Source organism: Macadamia integrifolia, unplaced genomic scaffold, assembly GCF_013358625.1.
Source record: "Macadamia integrifolia cultivar HAES 741 unplaced genomic scaffold, SCU_Mint_v3 scaffold_143A, whole genome shotgun sequence".
NCBI lineage: Eukaryota > Viridiplantae > Streptophyta > Magnoliopsida > Proteales > Proteaceae > Macadamia > Macadamia integrifolia.
In genome coordinates this window covers 162,900-181,660 of record NW_024870623.1, presented here as the reverse complement: position 1 = coordinate 181,660, position 18,761 = coordinate 162,900, and the positions used below count along the sequence as shown (strand labels likewise).

Here is an 18,761-nt window from a genome sequence, read left to right as displayed (position 1 = left end):
CTTGCTGGAAACACATGCTAACTGTTTGGAAACTCATGATATTTTAGTAATACGTAATATTTCCATGATCACCAAAGTATAACAAAAATTCGAGACCACAAGAGAAGCAAAACTCATCAATTCAAAGGTACTTATTGGTGTCCAACTTCACAGTTAGAACTAAATACTACAAACCTATCTATTGAATTGAATAAGAGCCAAGGAAGATGAAACATAGATGGCCAAGATTAACGACGACTTTTTTCCTTCTACAAATAACAGTACAACAAGTGACAGTTATCTACAGTAATTTAACTACCGTCTACTCGTGGGTTCAAAAACCAAAACATTATCCAAGAATAGAGGTTAAGAAAACATTTAAATAAGTTTATTTTCATTGCTTTATTGTTTCTAGAAAAGAAAAATAGGTACATACACAGAAAAGGGTTATTCATAATGGTTGCCAATGTCAGGCCCATAATTAGACCCAAGGACCAAAAAGGAAAAAAGGCACAGCCAAATCAGGCCTATAATTAGGCCCAACAAATAGAGAAGACCTAGCTCTCTCTCTTTAAAACAAGACAGATTCTATGGATGCTCTCTTCAAATTTCACATCATCCACTGCATACAAGCAGAAATTGGATGGTATTCACAATCCTCCCCACCATCTAGTTTTTTGTGCATACAAAAAACCAAAATTCGGTGGAGAGTGCAACTGATACTGATGCAGACTTAAGGGTGCACTCAACGAGGAAGAAAGGCACAGCCAAGTCAGGCCCATAATTAGGCCCAACAACCCAAGTTATAACCAGCCCACAATAGGCCATGACTTGAATTACAGTCAGGCCCACACGCTGGTCATAATTTAAGCCCAATAAAAAGACCATGTGTAGCCATCGGCCAGCAGGCTTTGGAGGATCTTTTTGGCTGATAGAGTGGGCCCATGTTTAATGCAGGAGTAGATTACAAGAAACTACCCCAGCAATTTATAACCCCAAATAATACAAATAAGACCAGGAAACAAAGAAATAAGACCATCAAATAAACCCCCAAGGATACAATACCCATATAGGAGCAAAACCAGCCCAAAACCCAACCCGATGGGAGAGAGAAAGACCTGTTATAGAGCTAGAGAGAGAGAGGTGCGGCTAGGTCTATAGGAGTCCGATTGAGCCGCACTCTTGGGCGTAGATAGTCCCTAGGGAGGGTACAAAAACCCCCAAAGTTGAGAGGATTCTGACGGCTAGTTGTGAAGTTACAAGCTTTCTTGATTTTCTGACCTAGGAGAGAGAAAACTTCAAGATTCTGCAGAACAGCTGCTGGACAGATCTGGACAGCTCCAAGAAGAGGACTGAGTGGTCTAATAGCAGCCTAGAACACACCCTTAAAAGGGTTTACAGATCAGAGGTCAAAGAAGGGAGATATGGAGATTGATCTCTCTCCTAAAATCTTCACTGATGCTGGTTGGTTTTGGACTATAATAGCTTCGAACAGAATTTGAATTGTACCACTTGAATGTTACAACAAATAAAATAGAAAAAGAAAAATAGAACAACTGGGGGGTTAAGAAGGGTGAAAGAGAATAAAAGAATGGGTATATCACCCCTCAGGTTTTGGATATCACACCCCTCAAAGGTTTAGGCGTCTCCCCTCTCAATAACAACTTTTTAGCTAAAGAGTAATCACTCAATAATTCATTCATTCAAATCTAAGAAATATCAGTGCATAGGCTCCTCTATTTAAAGAGGGCAGAATTACAAGCATACCTTGACTAGGAGCTAGTTTCCAAATAGGACTAGACACTCCTACTACAACTAGGACTTCAAATAGAACTAGGACTAGATTTCTAACTCCAACATGGAGTAGGACTAACTAACTAGTAGTCCATATAGGGCATTTCACTCGATGGGCCCAATGGGCCTTTATTGAATTAAAACAACTTAAATAAAAGCACTGAATATAAATTCCATTTTCCTACTTTCTACCCATTTAGTTCCAAATAAAACCCATGGGATCAAAAGCTTAACACATACATAACCCACCCAAGGCTTATTTGCAATATGATAAAGTCCATTAATTGGCTTATCTACATCAATGTTTCTACCACATGTGGAGTTCCTACAAACTATCCTAGTTACTATTTTTTTTAGTCGCTATTGTGATTCAGTTTCTTTTCTTCATTTTTCCCTTGTAATAGCATTGAAGATCCTAAGTAGCTTGGCAACAAAGTAGCCCCCACAAATGGGAGGGTTACTATTCATCCTAGAAGAGGGTAGGTTATTATAAATAAAGAAAAGGGGCAAGCTGCCAACAATTTTTATGCTTGAACAATTGCTCTCTTGTGAGAATGGCTGTTGTGGTGAATCAGTTGCAGGTTCCTAGTGTTGAAACCTAGGCTGGTTGGTGGTGAAGCTAATCATCTTCTTCTTTTCTTTTCTTCTTCTACTTCACTGTTCTATCAGTTCCAGCAACAATTATTCTTCCTACCATGGCTGTCATTAAGTACCTTCTAATCCTTTTTGTAGATTATTCATATATCTCTACTGTGTATATTTACTAATCAATTTCCTGCAGGTTTCCCACTCAGATTTCGCCCCACTAAGGTTTCTGTTTCCTCTTCTTTTATGGCTGCTGTTTTGTCATATTATTACAGCACATCCAACCATTGGTCAGGTCCCATATTGTGACAAGTTCTTCTTCCCCAGTAGACCTTCATTCGAAATTAGTTTGGATATCATCAGATTTCTGGATCTGAAATTATAGCTCTTCTATCATACTTTCTAATTTTTTTGTTTTCTTTGGCTACTAATTCCTATCCTTTTTAGTTTCTAGGGATCCAACCATTGGATCAATTCCATTTTAGGAGCACATATTCAGCAGCATTTCTACCCTTCTCGATCTGATTTCCAGCCACATCCAAGTGTTGGTTGTCAAGTTATTTGAGTCTCTTATATTCCGTTCTTTTCGTTCCATTCGTCCTATAACTGTGATTCTGTCCTGTGTCTTGTTGTCCATTAATCTATCTACAGACTACAGGTTAGTTCTTCATAAGATACACTTCCCTATCATCTCTCTTCCCTTTCCCCATTTTGCAACAACAACCACAAGGATGGCTGAAATCACTGCCAATGGCATGGCAGCCATGGATGATTGGTATTTGGTACTGGAATGGGACAGAGGTGGCATATCTGGATTTGCTCCCACCAATCAGATTAGAATCCTTTACCTTGGGCATTAATCTGAGAAAAAATTGATGTGAATACAGAAACACCGTTAACTGTTTTTCTATAACTTAACCAAAAAAAAAAAAAAAAACTTCAATTGGGCATTTTTGTCTTTGAAACAGAAGCCAGAGCAAACATAGTGCTCCTCTTGTTTCCCATTTAACAAACATGAATAGATCATCAAGGCCCCCTAAGTTTCAAAGAATATCACTAGCTGCTTACATGACACTCCTTCCTCTGTGATGTCAGCCATCTTGCAAGAGTAAGACATTACTTTGACAGTGACTTTGTCCATGATAAGTACCTGTCAACGGCCAGTTACAATTAATTACCATAATAGAGCAGTAATCTCAAAGAAACTAATGAAGCAAAAACATTCAACAAACCCCCAGAAAATGTTTATGAGGGAACAAGGAAAATCCAAAAGGCATGTGAAACAGGGCAACGGCAGACAATAATGCAGATGAGATTTAAAAGAACAAGAAAAAACAAAGTTAAGAACTAGTCGGACATCCATTCGCTATTAAATTAGAAAAAAAATTTGGTACTAAAAATATAGTAAATTGGTAAAAGAATGTAACATATATGGAGGACAAACCCAACTAAGCGCATGAAATACTACAAGCCAGAAAACAATAAGAACCACAGATCTTAGTTCAATATTAACCCTGTGTAAGGGTAAACTCAATGTCCTGGGTTATAAACACCGAGTGATGAGAGTATGAGGTCCCATCAGATCATGGCCTAGAAGCCTCAAGACACCTTCCATAATACCAATGGAAGAGGCCATGAATAGCTGGAGAACCCAATCGCATCCTTCGAAACCATAAAGTATGAAAGCAGCAACCCTAAAACTTGAACTTGAACACCATGAAACCTGAAACATCAACCATAAACTATGAAACCCTAAACCTTAACCTTGAACTTTCAACCATGGAACCTTAAACCATGAATTGTGAACCATGAAATATGATAAAATGAAAAACAAATGAATCTGAAAGCCAAAGCCCGACAAAAAGCTGGTTGAATGGCAGTTGCAATCTTCACAGGATACTTGACATAGTTGATGACGAGTCCCCTTCCCTTCCCTAAGATCAACCACCTGAGGCCTGCCCTCCCCCTGCCCTCTTCCCTGCCAGATCCCCTACCTCCTCTCCAGCTCCTTCACCCCTTCCTCTCCAGCTCCACCCCCCACCTCTCCTGCCTTCCCTCCATCCTCTACCTCCACCCACTGTTCTATTCCGACACGAAATTTTGGTGGTTTCAACCCACCCCGAGATCTCCAAGTTTTGGAAATTTCAACCTTAAATTAGGAAACTTTTGGAATTAGCCCAAAAAATACCTGGTTTCGACCAGGTTACGGAAATTTTGACCTGGTCGAAAACCCGAAATGTTGAACTGTGCCTCCACCTCCCCTACCCCTAGACCCTGGAAATCCCTTTTCAACCTTCCCAGAACCTCCAATGAAGGCCATACCCTGCACTTTGTCCCAACAAAGATCATCGATTCAGCCAAGACTGCCGTCTACCCTGGAAGTCTTCTTGACAATGAAGCTTCAAAATGGAAGAATCCCTTAGTCGGCCATTCATCGGAAGCTGAACACCTTTCAACGTCGTGAATCATCTTTTCTAAACAATGGAGACCGAGTCAGCTGTTCGACACATACCTTTTGGATAATGGATTTTTCATCTTCAACTTCTCCAATGGAGAAGACAAGAGGTGCGCCCTTAAGGGAGGTCCTTGGAATGTTGGGAAGAAACCAACCTTCCATAGACATTGGGATAGGTACCTACAACTTCAAAAAGTCAAACTTAACTCCATTCCTCTATGGATTGCTCTCCCTAGCCTCCTCCACTTCTTATGTGAAGATGGCCTCAGTGTTGTGGGCTCTGTGATAGGAAAGCCACTTTACTCTAATGGACATACAAAGAAACAAGATAGACTGGAATATACCTAGATTTGTGTGGATGTTTTCGGCAGATGTGGTGCCTCCCACCTCCATCTTGATCGCTGACAAAGAAGGGTTAACCTTCCGACAAACCATTGCGTATGAATTTTTGCCACCTCAATGGCTTGTATGTTGTGTCTTTGGTCATTATTCCAAACAATGTTCACTTCCACTGGAACCCTTAACCCTATCCCTAACTTAGCCTCTACAACTTCCCGCCCCAACCAACCCATCGTGGTCCCTCCTCATCCCCCTCCCACCACCTCCAACATCACTTTCACCCACACCTTATATCCCCCTCCTCCTCCTTCCATTATCCATCACCATGGCCATTAAACTGCTAAAGAACCTCGATGACCTTCCCATGGCAGAAGAAAGAACCGCCATCACTGTCATGGGAATAGAGAGATTCCAGCATCTGGATCCCTCGAGGCCATAACAGAACTCCTCCATCCCTACATATGGTCCATTTATCCCCAAGGACTGTTGGTCCAAACATATTCACCATCCTTCAAGATGCCGATGGTGACTTGTCATTGGGTCCTAACTCTACGACAATCTCTGTCGTCATTGTTGTCATGCTGGGCTCTGAGGTTACCTTCTCCATGCTCCCTACCTAGAGCCCTATCTCCATCCATCGCACTTGAGAAAGATGTCTTCTTCTACTAGCGAATCTCAACCTGACGGATCAATTGCTCCATTGCTTCTCCAAGCTTCTACACATATTCCATCAAAGTTGAGGAACCCTCCTATACCCCCCCCCTCTTTTACCGCTTCCAACTTTACCTATCAAAGGGGCCCACCACTACTAGCACCTTGTCCCATCTAATTCACTTTCCTTGGTCCTCCCAATTCCTTCTTTTAACAATCTTGGTCCCCTCCTATGGGCCAGCCCATCACCCATTTGGTTCAACCCATTTGTCCAACCAAAACCCCTCCATCCCGACCCAACCCCACCTTACCCACTCTTTGTGCTTCTCTTTCGCCTAATGAAGCCCAAATCTCGTTCAAAAATGTGTCTAATGTCTCTGAGCCTCCACCAGATTGCACCTTGGCTTCTGCCTCCCCTTCCACTGGGTTATCCCATCAACCACACTCTCCCCTCATCCCCCTTCACCCCACAGATCCTTCACAATCCTCTTATATCACTGCCGCAGCAAAAGCACCCCTACCTCCTCCCTCCCTTCCCCAACAATCTTGTGAGGACTTCCTCTCCCTCTCTAATGAAACAAGAGCTTCTATGGAACAATCAAGGTCTCAATTCCTCAACCAAGCATGTTGAAGTTTGTTCTCGAAAAAAAAATCTCCATGTTTCTTTTTTATCTCTTATTGAAACCAGGGTTAAAGAATCCAATTCCTCCCGTATTGCATCCCCTATTGCCCCCTCTGAGTGTGTTCTCACCAATTACTCCCACAATCCCAATGGGCATCTCTGGATGCTCTAGAATCCTTTAAGAATTAAAGTTTCCTTGTTGTCGTCCTCCCAATTTCTTCACCTTTGGATCAACAACACCCTATGGAATAATCCCTTCTTTACATCCATCTATGCCTCCAATAACCCCGTCGAGCATGATACCCTCTGAGAGGGACTTTTGTCGAATCGCTTAGCTGGTTGGCCCCTCCCCATGAGGTCTTGGGGGTGACTTCAACATGGTTTGCTCTAGGCATGAAAAGAAAGATAGCAATCATCTCGATAACCCCTCAATTGAATCCTTCAATGACTTTTGATGACATTACTCATTAGTATGAATGATCTTTCTTCGTTGGTCTGGTATAAAATTCTCCTTGCACAATCATAGAAGTGGTGACTCTAGGATTTCCTGTAAGCTTGATAGAGTAGTGGTCAATAAAGCTTGGCTATCCACTTTCCTTTCCTCCAACACCATTTTCGAACCCCTGTTATGTGGTATCTCTAACCATAGCACCATCTCTGTTCCCATCCACCCATACATCTGCTTTGGCCCTAAACCTTTCAAATATCTTGATATGTGTTCCTCCCAACATGGTTTCATCCCCATTGTCCAATCGGCCTGGAACACAAGCTTACTCTCCCTCTCCTATGGATTTTTCCAAAAAGCTTCATAATGTTAAAACTTAAAAGTGCTCTTAAAGCATAAAATTTTGAGACTTTTGGAGATGTTTTGTCTTTGGTTGCTGAGTGTATATCTAAACTTTCAGATGTATAGGCAAGGGCCAAGGCTTCAATCTAACACTCATAATTCCCAGTTGGCTAAAGATGAGAAACAAATTATTTTGGAGATTTGTTCTTTGGTTGCTCAAGAGTAGAGCTTCCTTAGGCAAAAATCCAGGATCAAATGGCTTGACCTAGGAGATGCCAATACTGCTTACTTCCACAGATCCATGAAAGTCAGAACCTATGTCAACTCCATTCCGTTGCTTCTTGCTCTAGATGGATCCCACCTCACTATATTTGATGGCGTCAGATCCGAGGTAGTCCGTTATTTCAGGCACTTGTTTTGCCCCCCTTCCCTAGCCCCAATGGATCCTTATCCCTGATGGGTTATTCAACAAGTTCCTCCCTAGTTCCCTTTACAATTCTCTTCCTCCCTAGTTCCCTTTACAGTTCTCTCCATGTCATCCCATTGAAGATGAATTCTTGTGGTTGTGCACTCTCAAAAGGCTAACAGAGCTCCAAATCCTGACGAGTTTAGCATGGGATTCTTCTCATTGGATATTATTAAATAGGACCTCATAAAGGCCCTTCAGAACTTCCACTTCAACCCGGGCCAAATCAAAGGTATCAACCAAACCTTCCTTTGTCTGATTCGTAAGAAAGGTACCTCCATGTCAGAGTTCAATCCAATTTCCCTTTGCAATGCCATCTACAAATTTATTAGCAAAAGTCCTTGCCAACGAAATCAACCTTGTTGTGGACGCTTTGGTCAGTGATAACCAATCACCCTTCATTTCAAGTAGAAATATTTCTGGCAATATTCTTCTTTGCGAAGAGCTGATTCGTGGCTTTGATAAAAAGGGGCATTCTCTTATAGCTATGATGAAGATAGATATTCACAAAGCCTTTGACTTCCTCAAATGGGACTACATTGTCAGTGTTATGAACAAGATGGGGTTCCCACTGGTGTTTGTTAACAGGCGTGTATCATTGCATCTATTCTCCTCAATTCTTAGTTCTTGAGAATGGTGGTCCAACTGGTTTCTTCTCCTCTAAGGTCAGCATCAAACAAGGTTGCTAGTTGTCTCCTATTTTATTTGTTTTTACTTTGGAAGTTCTTTCCAAATATATTAAAAGACTAATCAACAGCTTATATCTCAAATGCCCAAGTGTAACAAGGTCAAGATTGCTCACTTGGACTTTGCTGACGATCTTATGATCTTCTCCAAAGACAATCTCCTTTTGATTGAAACTTTCGGATTATTTATACAACTTTAATAGAATGTCTAGCCTCAAATCAATCCTCAAAAAATGTTTTATTTTTAACATTTTTTGGGGGGCTCTCTGATGTAGATAGATGGTTTCTCCATGCGAAACTTCCTCTCCCCTTGATCACTTGCCAGTCAAATATTTATGATTGCCTTTTATTCCAACTTGGCTGACTACTCATTACTGCACCCCCATCCTTGATCATATACGCAAAAGGCTCAAGCTTTGGAAAGGCAAGCTCCTCTTATATGTCAGCCATCTTGAATTGATTAAATCAGTGCTTCAATCTATATATATATATATATATATTGGTTAAGTATCTTTAGTCTCTCTCTCAGGCTACCATCAAAGCTCTGGAATCTCTTATGTGCTCCTTTCTTTGGAAAGGATCGAAGTCTTCAAGATTTCTTCATCCTATCAGTTTGGCCTCTATTTGCCTCTCCAAAGAGGAGGGTAATCTTGGCTTCAGGAGAATCAAAAAGGTCAACTTGGTTGGCATCATTAAATTAATTTGGAAGATTGCTGCTAGAAGAAAAGTATTTGGGTAGATTGCTATACAGGGCTTCTTCGAAATGACTCTATTTTGGATTGTGGCTCCTTCTCTTGATGCCTCTTGGATCTGGAGAAAGATCAACAAATTCAAATACTCAGCTATTGGCAATATCATCTCCAAGATTGGAGATGGTGCCTCTACTTTCCTTTGGTTGTATCATTGGCATCCTTTGGATTAGCTCCAGAGAAATTCAAAGAGTGGGCCTTCACAGACATTCTCTTGTGGCTGACATCATGACCTAGGATGATTGGACTTTGGCTCCTTCCCCATAGTTCTCAGATATTTGGAATACCCTACCTCCCTTCCCCAGAACAGATGATCAGTATCTTCGGTACCATTCCAGATCAGACAAGAAGAAAGGGAAACAAGAATGTGCTGGGAGAGAAGGAAAGATTGGGTGGGGAGGCAGCTAGAAAAGGCTCTCCAAACTGGCGAGGGATATGGTCAGGAAAACATACAATCTTCCACCAGGGGACAAGGGGGAGGGGGAATGAATAAAATGCCCATCTTCGGTACCGTCCCCATATTGTTATATTTACTAGAATGGGATGGAAGACATGCACCACCTCTTTTTTGAGTCCCCTTTTTCCAATGCTATTTGGTCTGGGATCTTGGCCAAATGCTAGCTGAGAAGTAGAAGGATCCTCCCATTTCGTAGAGAATGGATCCAGGTGAACATGACATTTTCTGCAAAATTGTTTGTGACTTGATTGGGAAACTTGCCCCTTTGGTGCGACCATCACTCATATATGGATGAAGCGCAATCTTCGGAGATGGACCTCCAACTCCCGCTCTTTTCCGCAGAGTTGGGACTCCATTTATGTTGATGTTTTAAGTAAGGTTTATAGATCTTTTTCTTGTTGTATCTCCAACCAAGGAGCATTCATGTTGTTGTCTCCTTGGGCCTCGCTTCTTCTTTAATCTCCCCCCCCCCTCTTAAGGATCTTTACTCTTATTCTGTATCATCTGGTTGAACCCCAACTGTCAACAAGAGCCGATTGGGGGTGGGAAAAAAGGAAAATCCTCATAGAAGGTGAGATAGACCACCAAATTTGACTAGTGGACTATCCAGGCCATCGTCCATCCATCTAATGTCTAATTCTTGAATCAGTCCATGTAGTCAGAAAAGTTAGGTTCTGGCATGTCCAAGACATTTTTCCTATTAAGTACCCATGTGCAGCACTCATTGGTGCTAATAGCTAGAGAAGGGATTCAATTGTGGGTCTGCACGCTACTAAGCACAAGTAATACTACCCAATCTCCACCAAATATGAAATATGAATTATTTATATTAGTGCAACTGACTACAAATTCATACATGAAATGATAAATAAATGCAACGATTCTCAAGACCAGTGGTTCTAGAGAAGTCACTCCAAACTAGCATCCTTAGGTGCTTTTTTATATGCCACATGGCAGCTTGTTGGTTCTCAAATTCTCTGCACCGCTTCTCTACATCAGTTTTAATCCATGCTGTCAATTTCAGCCAAATGCACTATACCATGTGGCACATGAATGGGTCAATTTTGGTCAATATTTGGACCAAAAGGGTAACAGTTCAATCCACATGATTAAGTTTGGCTTTGATAATAGACAGAAGGCCAATCCACATGGTCCCTTATCTATGCAACACAGTGCCACATTGGCTTCCCAATAATTCGACAGCAAAATTTCAACAGAGAAAATTTACCCATGTGATGGGCCATGCATTAGAGATTGGCAGCGAAATTTTCCATGTGGACAATTCAAATAGTGTTCTATCTATTCAATAGTTGGATTGGATACATCAACCCACCATGTGGAAAAGAGAAAAAATAAAGATTTATAGAACATTTTCCCTAAATAAATGATAAACTTACCTTCCAAGTAGATTTTGAATCCCCTGTTTTGGCTGATCGAAGCATTTCATGCAACAACCCTGAAATACATATATTATGAATGAAAAAGAAAATTACACCAAAAGCAAGATGAATAAGACATCTAAGACTAAGCCAGATGAAAAGCCATAAAAACGACCACAAAATAAATCCACAAATATTTTAACACGGATTATGGTGAATTCTCTTACAGATATATGTTCATTTCTTACATGTACTAACTTCAGTAAAAAACTCAACAAGTTTTTTAAACCAATAATTATGTAATGTGAGAGTTCATGTCTCAATCAGTTCACCTTCTAATATGCCCTTATTGCCCGCTCCTTAGTCCAAGCACTCCTTGCTCCACTTTTAATAAAATGCACCCTTCACGACTTAATGTCTAAAAGACGATAAGTAATCCCATGATACATTTGGTATATGAATATATTTAGACACATTTATGTTCATCATTCAACAAGACAAAGTCAGATCACCACCAAAATATGAACATGGAAAATCACCCATAATCCGAAGCACCAAAATCTAAGCCATCAAAAGGAAGCCCCGTCCCTGCAAACTCTAGGCATCAACCGATGCTCTCCTATTCCTATCTACCAAAAAGCTGGCCCCTAAAATTCAACATGACAAGTAGTATACTATATCCTGTCATACATGGCCACAAGAACCAAATGGAATATTCAACAATTACATAAACACTTCACTTCACTTCCTCAATTCTCGCAACCCTAAATAGCTCAAAGAACCCATATCATGTGCCACTCCACAAAAGAGTAAAAGTTGCAGATCCAAATTTGATGGAAAACTGATGAATGCATGATGTAGATCAGCTGAGGAAGAAGAGAAGGTGGTCCAGCTAGCCAGCCCATTGAACCTAGCCCAAGCATCCAGCTGGCCAAACTTTTAGGCCCATCTCTTGGTCCACTATCATGGATTCATGGGTCAGGTGTAGGCCCATCACTAATTATTCATGGCTTGAGTGGGACGATTATTAGAAATTCTTTCTTATATGTTTCTATTTTAATTACTATATGTCGGTAGTGGGATGTTAACTTGTTATGTAATATTAGTTTTTATTCTGATTAGACTGCAATCTTTTGTAATTAGATAGATAGGACAATCTTATAAAGTCCACCTAATACTTAGCTAGTTTCTATTTCTAAGTTGCTATGTTAGAAGTTGTTTCAATTTTGTGATGTATCGAGAAGTTAGGTCATATATTAGGCTAGTTTCTATTTCAATTTTCTACCACTTTGTAGGAGATCCCATTTTCCGTGCAAAGGGGAAATCTGTTGGCTGTTATGAATAAAAAGAGGGGCTGCACTACACCCCCACAATTTTGATATTGAAGAAAAAAAACTTGACTTTATGTTTGGTTTACTGTAAGAGATAGTAAGGGTGAGAGACCCTACCAGTTGCTGAGAGACTAACCAATGCCATAGGTGAGATGCCTTGGTCATATCCCTTCTTCTTATCCTTCTTTTCCATGTTCTTTTCTGGTTCTTAATAGAGTAAGAATTTCAGTTTTGTTTCTGGTTGAAGACAGTTGTTTTTATGTTGATTGACACCTGTGGAAGCTTTTATTTGTTGCTGTACATCGGTGAGACCGCTACAAGCCGATAGTCACTGCTCATGAGACTGCTACAAGCCCACGGTTGCTGTTCTGAATTCTATGATCAGCAGTTGTGAATGAACTGTGACTGAACCATACAACACTTAAGATAAAAATTTTGAAGTGTTGTTCCCTTAAGCATAGTTTCAATCGAATTCAGCATGGACATGTTCTGACTGGTAGTTTGGTTACTCCTGACAAGTTTCTAAGGCTACTCCTAAGTTGCTAACTCTGTTTATTGCTGATTTAACGATTCAGACCTTAAAATCTGGCCAGTAGTTTGGAGAATTAATCACTGCTCCTAGGGGTGTATCAGACTGGAGTTTGAAGGCTTTCTGGCCTGTGGATTGATCAGTACCGTTAGTTGCTAAATCTAAGGAATTTAGCCATTGTAATGGTTTTGCCTTTTACATATGTTACTTAACTCATGGAGTAATGTTTCTGTCTATATTTTTGTGTTAATCTGTCATATGGATGTGGGGATTTAATGCTTTTTTTTTTAAATTTGGAAGTTAGTTTCTAATTTCATCCAGTGGCTATAACTTGAAATCCAAGCTTCTTCCTTTCCTCCTCCTGCCTCTCTAACTAGCTTGGCCCTTGACTCCGCTATCCTACTGCAATAACCCTTAAAATCCTCTTCCCTAGGACCATTGGAACTTTATCTTCTTTTGAGGAATTGTGATACTGTTAGCCATCTACACTTGACCTAAATCTGGGGTTGATCTGAACCCGATTCTATTGGGTAGGATTCTGAGTTCTATAGTGACGTTAGATTGAATCCACTAATGCAATTCTTTGCTTAGCTTTCCAGTTTTTTTGTAGGTTATTCCTCTAAACATTTGGAAGAAATTTCCTCCAAGATCTCCAAAGCTTCTATTGATTTTTCAAAATTAAGGTCTCTTACCATAAAAAAATCACTGATCTACAGTTTGTTTTCATTGCAAAAATAAAACAATGAAATAAAATAAGTTATTTTTACATGGTGTTTATGAATCTAGGAAAGGATACGGGGTAGTAGGGTTTGGCCCAATCTGAATGATTCTACCAATGGATGACCCCATTGTTGGACTGATTGAGGACCCTTACAACATTGTGTTTCAATGTCCTTAGGTTTTGCACTGCATTTTATAACCTTTCCCTAACCTTTTGTAGCTTGAACTTATTTGTTGGCCATCTTGTATAAGTTTCCCATTTCTTCCATTCCATACCCTTCCTGAAAACTGCACAAACAAAAATGTTCACCTTACATATTGGTTATTTCAAACCTATCATCAAATGCTCAATATCCTCACAATGGTGTCATCATTGGGAACTGGATCTCAACAAGATTACACACCATGCCACCCAGTTGCTGATTGAAAGAGTGAAAAATGTCTGAAGTCCATGTCTCAGCAGTGTAAACATCCTTTTTCAGAATAGCATATTATGGCAAGTGGAAAGAGAAATCAGTTCTCTTCTTCGGTTGATGTTCAAGTGATACAGACCAGAATAGGTTCCAGAAAAAATCTGCGCACAAGAATAAGGCAAATAAGCCAGGCCAGACTTTGGTTTAACGAGTTGGTCTTGGTCTAATTCAATATTGTTTTGTGGGGGCTGAACCAGCATACGCATGGAGGAGAATCTCGGAATCTTGTTGGCATCGTGTTGAGGGTTTCTTGAAGGCTGCAAGCTGGCTGTGTGGAGATTCTTTGGAAGAATATTCTTTAGCATATTTTGTTTTATTTTGTAGTTATTCAATGTAATCTTGAGTTATCAATAAGTTAGTAATTTAGTTGCTAAGTAAAAATAGCAACTAAGAAGTTTTTATTTCAGTAACTCTTTCTTGGCAGCCAATAGTTACTAATTTTGTAGTCCCAAAACGGGACGATTTTCACTCTTCAAAACTGATTGTGTGAATAACCCTTAGGATGCAAACATTCATAATATGAGAAACAGTGTTCCCTGGTGGGATTCCAGGTTGGAGACAAGTGGGATTCTTTCTCTGTAGTAGGTGAAATACCTACATATCTTTCTTCCTCCTCCTTTAAGGTCTACTCTTTACCTTTACTCTTGTGCTTAATAATGTGAAATGTAAAGATCTTTCCCTGCTCAGGTTAGCTCTGCTTACGCCCATCCAAATTTAGCATTGTGTCTTGATGGCAATATCTCAATATCTCCATAGGTTGATCGTCTCAATGTGCTTTTCTCTTCAAACTCCACACTATTAAGCACAAGAGTAATGGTGAATAATAGACCTTAAAGGAAGAAAAAAAATGTGTACGTATCCATATCTCATTTATTGCACAGAAGGCATCAACTTGTCTCCAACCTGGAATCCCACCAGGGAACAATGTTTCTCATAGCATTAATGCTTCTTGCATCCTAAGGGTTGCTCACGCAATCAGTTTTGAAGAGTGAAAATCATCCATTTTTTATGTTGTTTCTTCATTCATATCTTTAAGAGACTACAAAATTAGTAACTCTTGGTCACCAAGAGAGTTAATGAAATAGAAACTTCTTAGTTTCTCTTTGTACTTAGTACCTAAATTACTACCTTATCGATAACTAAAGATTACATTGAATCAAAGTTGTCAAGGCTATGCCTAGGCGTCCAGGTGCCTTAGTTGCCTAGGCAGACACCTTCGGCATCTTGTTGGTGTCACCTTGCATCTAAACCCCCTCCAACGCCTTAGGTCACCTAGATGCTGTGACAATTATGAATTGAAATAGAATAACTACTAAATAAAACAAAATATGCTAAGGAATATTCTTAAAACCAATCCCTTTCTCCAAGATTCTCCTCCATGCCTGTGCTGGTTCAACCTTGATTCAGCCCCCATACAACAATATTGAACCAGATCAAGACCAAGACCAAGTCATTAGCCAAAGTTTGGCCTGGCTTATTAGCCTTATTTCTGTGTGTATATTTCAGCAGGAACCTATTCTGGTCTACATCAACTCTCTGAATCAACTAAGTATGATGATCATCCTGTTTAAGTCCATAGCAAAACTCTAGCAGCTCTTAGAAGTTGGGACTATAGTCCTCAAGGCGATCAGTTCTCTCTTCGAAATACTAATCTGGAATAACAAACTCTACATGCTCAATGGCCATAGAGTCTCCTTCATTTGTGTCTTCGACTTCTACCAATTCAAACTTCACTGTAGTGTCGAGCTCATTGAGTTCTTCATCTTTGTTGTTTATAGTTACCTCAGTTGTTGAGATCAAGCACAAGACGGTAGTATCATGAGTTTCCTTCACCATCACCATTAGCCTTCTATTTCTATTATGTTTCTATTTCTTAACCTCCTCATGAGGGAGTCCATCATAATACTCCGTCTTTGGATTGGCTTCAACAATGGCCACAACAACATTCTTTGGACGTTGAGAGCAAAACTTGGCAAAGCGACTGGAGTACTAAGTTGCATAATGTTCAATAAAGTCTATTTTCCCTTTTTTTTCTTTTTTTCTTTTTTAGGGGGGAGCAGCACGGTACTAAGTTGCATAATGTTCAATAAAGGTCTCCTCCTCAATAACCATATGAGAATTGAATTTTCTATTTTGGTTTTTACAAGAGTTAATCCTTTCAAATCTGGTGTCTACTGTGAATTAACTCTGCTTTTAGTGCTTTTGTTGCCAGACCTAAAAAGTGGGCATCATTGTTGGCAGTGATTTTGATTTCTCGTCTTCTGAAATATAGCTGCAAACTACCTAATGCAGGAGTAGATTACAAGTAACTAACTCCGCAGTTTATAACTCCAAACAATACAAATAGGAGTAAGAAACAAAGAAATAATACCATCAAATAAATCCCCAAGGATACAATACCCATATAGGAGCAAAACCAGCCCAAAACCTAACCCGATAGAAGAAAAAAAGACCTATTATAGAGCTGGAGAGAGAGAGGTGCGGCCAGGGCTGTAGGAGTTCGATTGAGTTGCACTCTTGGGCGTAAATAGTCCCTAGGGAGGGTACAAAAACCCCCAAAGTTGAGAAGATTCTAACGGCTGGTTGTGAAGTTACAAGCTTTCTTGATTTTTTAACCTAGGAGAGAAAACTGAGAAGAACCTTCAAGAACAACAGCTGAATGCTTCCAACAGTGACTAGGTAAGGATCATGGGACCCTTATGAGGCCTGGAATACCCTGATTGAAAACCTGGCTCAACAGAGTACAGAAGAGAGAAAGAGAGGAGATCGATCTCTCTCCTATTCCCACTAGGATTGCTGATCGGTTCTAATTTCTGGAGACTTTTATCAAAATCTGAACTATACCTCTTGAATGTTACAGCAAATAAAATTAAAAAGAAGAATAAAACAGATGGAGGATTGAGAAGGGTGAAAGAGAATAAAGGAAGTGGCTATCTCAGCCTGGACTTCTCATCCACAGTTATCTCAGCTGCTCTAACCATTTAGTTGCAAACTTTCTTTCATAAATGCAAACTTTCTTTTATTAAAATCTGTCTAATAATGGTACATATGCCTCTCTATTTATAGAGGGGAAGTTTACAATCATACTAATACTAGGAGCTAGTTTCCCAATAGGACTAGATACTCCTACTACAACTAGGAGCTAGTTTCACAATAGGACTAGACACTCCTACTATAACTAGGAATTCAAAATAAGACTAGGACTTGACTTTATGACTCCAACATGGAGTAGGACTAACTGACTAATAGTCCATATAGGACTTTACAACCAACTAATGGTCTAATGGGCCTTTATTGAATTAAATAGCAACTAATTAAACTAATGAATAAAATCTCGTTTTCCTACCTTCTACCTATATTTTAGGCCTATTAAAGTGGCCCATTTCAAAGAAAACTCATGGGATCAAAGGCCCAACACATACATAACACAACCCAAGGCTTATTTACAATAAAATAAGCCCCAGTGACTTATCTACATCAACTCGCCCTCTCTTAGAAAAAATTCATCCTCGAATTTTGTAGAGTGTGAGGGTGATTATATCATGGTACACGTCCCTCTTCAAGCCGTAGAAAAATTCAAGTAGCTCTTTGATGATAAAGATATAATCTAGAATGTGAGGAGCTCGATCTTCAAGATACTTTAATGGGATGACAAACTCCACATGCTCAACTTTAACATCGTCGGATGTATCCATAGGGTCATCTACATATGCACCTTTGATCTCTTCTAACTTCAATGCAACATAAAGCTCTTTTGGTTCATCTACCTGGTGGTTCCCAATCGGTTCCATTGATGGTTCAAACACAACTTCATTCTTGAACTCCTTAGAATCTTCCTCTTGGCTGTTCACAATCATCACAGTTGTTGTAGTGTCAAGTTCCATAGTCTCAACCTCATTGTCCATTGTGGCAACCTTGTTGCTTTCTACTTCTCCCATATGAGTCTCGTTGATGGGAACATCAATGACTAGTTCTTCCTCAACAATAGGAATGGCTGGAAATATTTTAACACTAACCTCAACTTTTGAATCTAGTTCATTGGTTAGAGGTGTCTTCTCTTGTTGCTCATTCGCAATAAAGGCCGATGATTCCTTCATGCCATTGTCAAGTGTGGGTGGCTTTTGGACATCTGGTGGAAGGAAGTACATGTTTCGTTCATGCTCAGATAGGTACATGCCTGCCAACTCATACTGCATCTCGTCCCACGTTTTAGGTTTACATTCTTGAGCTTGAAGTTGCCTTTCACGGACTTTCCATTGCATTCGAACACAATCACTCATCTGGGAACATGTATATTGGCGTTTTTGTGTCTCTGTTAAGTTGTAGTTGTCAAAATACATGTCTAATTCACGCATCCATTCAAGGAACTCCCCATGAAAATAACGTGGCTGATCATTAGATTGGGCAGCAGTAGATGTATTATGATGGGAATCCTGTGGAGGGAAGAGCCTTCTTTAAAAATATACAGGGAGGTATTGTGTCACTAACTGGCACTTCATCTCTTCCCAAGTCCTAGGCTCATGTCCTCGAACTCGGAGTCGCTTTTCATGGACTCTCCACCAATCCCTAGCATGACCAATCAACCTGAAGCAAACAACTTGAAATTTTTGTGTCTCTGTCAAGTTATAGTAGTCAAAATATTCCTCCAAAGAATCTAACCAATCAAGGATGTAGAATGTATCCCTTTGTCCAGCGAAGTAACGAACTGATGGAACCATCTTCGATTAAGCTCTGATAGATTGTTTGGAGCTTTCTTCAA

General features: G+C 40.0%; 1 protein-coding gene across 1 annotated transcript in view; it reads right to left on the bottom strand.

Annotated features, from left to right (window-relative positions):
- Positions 1–3,369: 3,369 nt before the first annotated feature.
- Positions 3,370–18,761, bottom strand: part of LOC122070906 (SNARE-interacting protein KEULE-like) — an 18,305-nt gene continuing 2,913 nt past the window's right edge. The window contains exons 3-4 of the mRNA XM_042635138.1: positions 10,968–11,026; positions 3,370–3,508 (exon numbers count right to left, since the gene is read on the bottom strand). Of these exons, the coding sequence (XP_042491072.1) occupies positions 3,395–3,508; positions 10,968–11,026 (173 nt within the window). The 3' untranslated portion in view covers positions 3,370–3,394. The remainder of the gene's footprint in view (positions 3,509–10,967; positions 11,027–18,761) is intronic.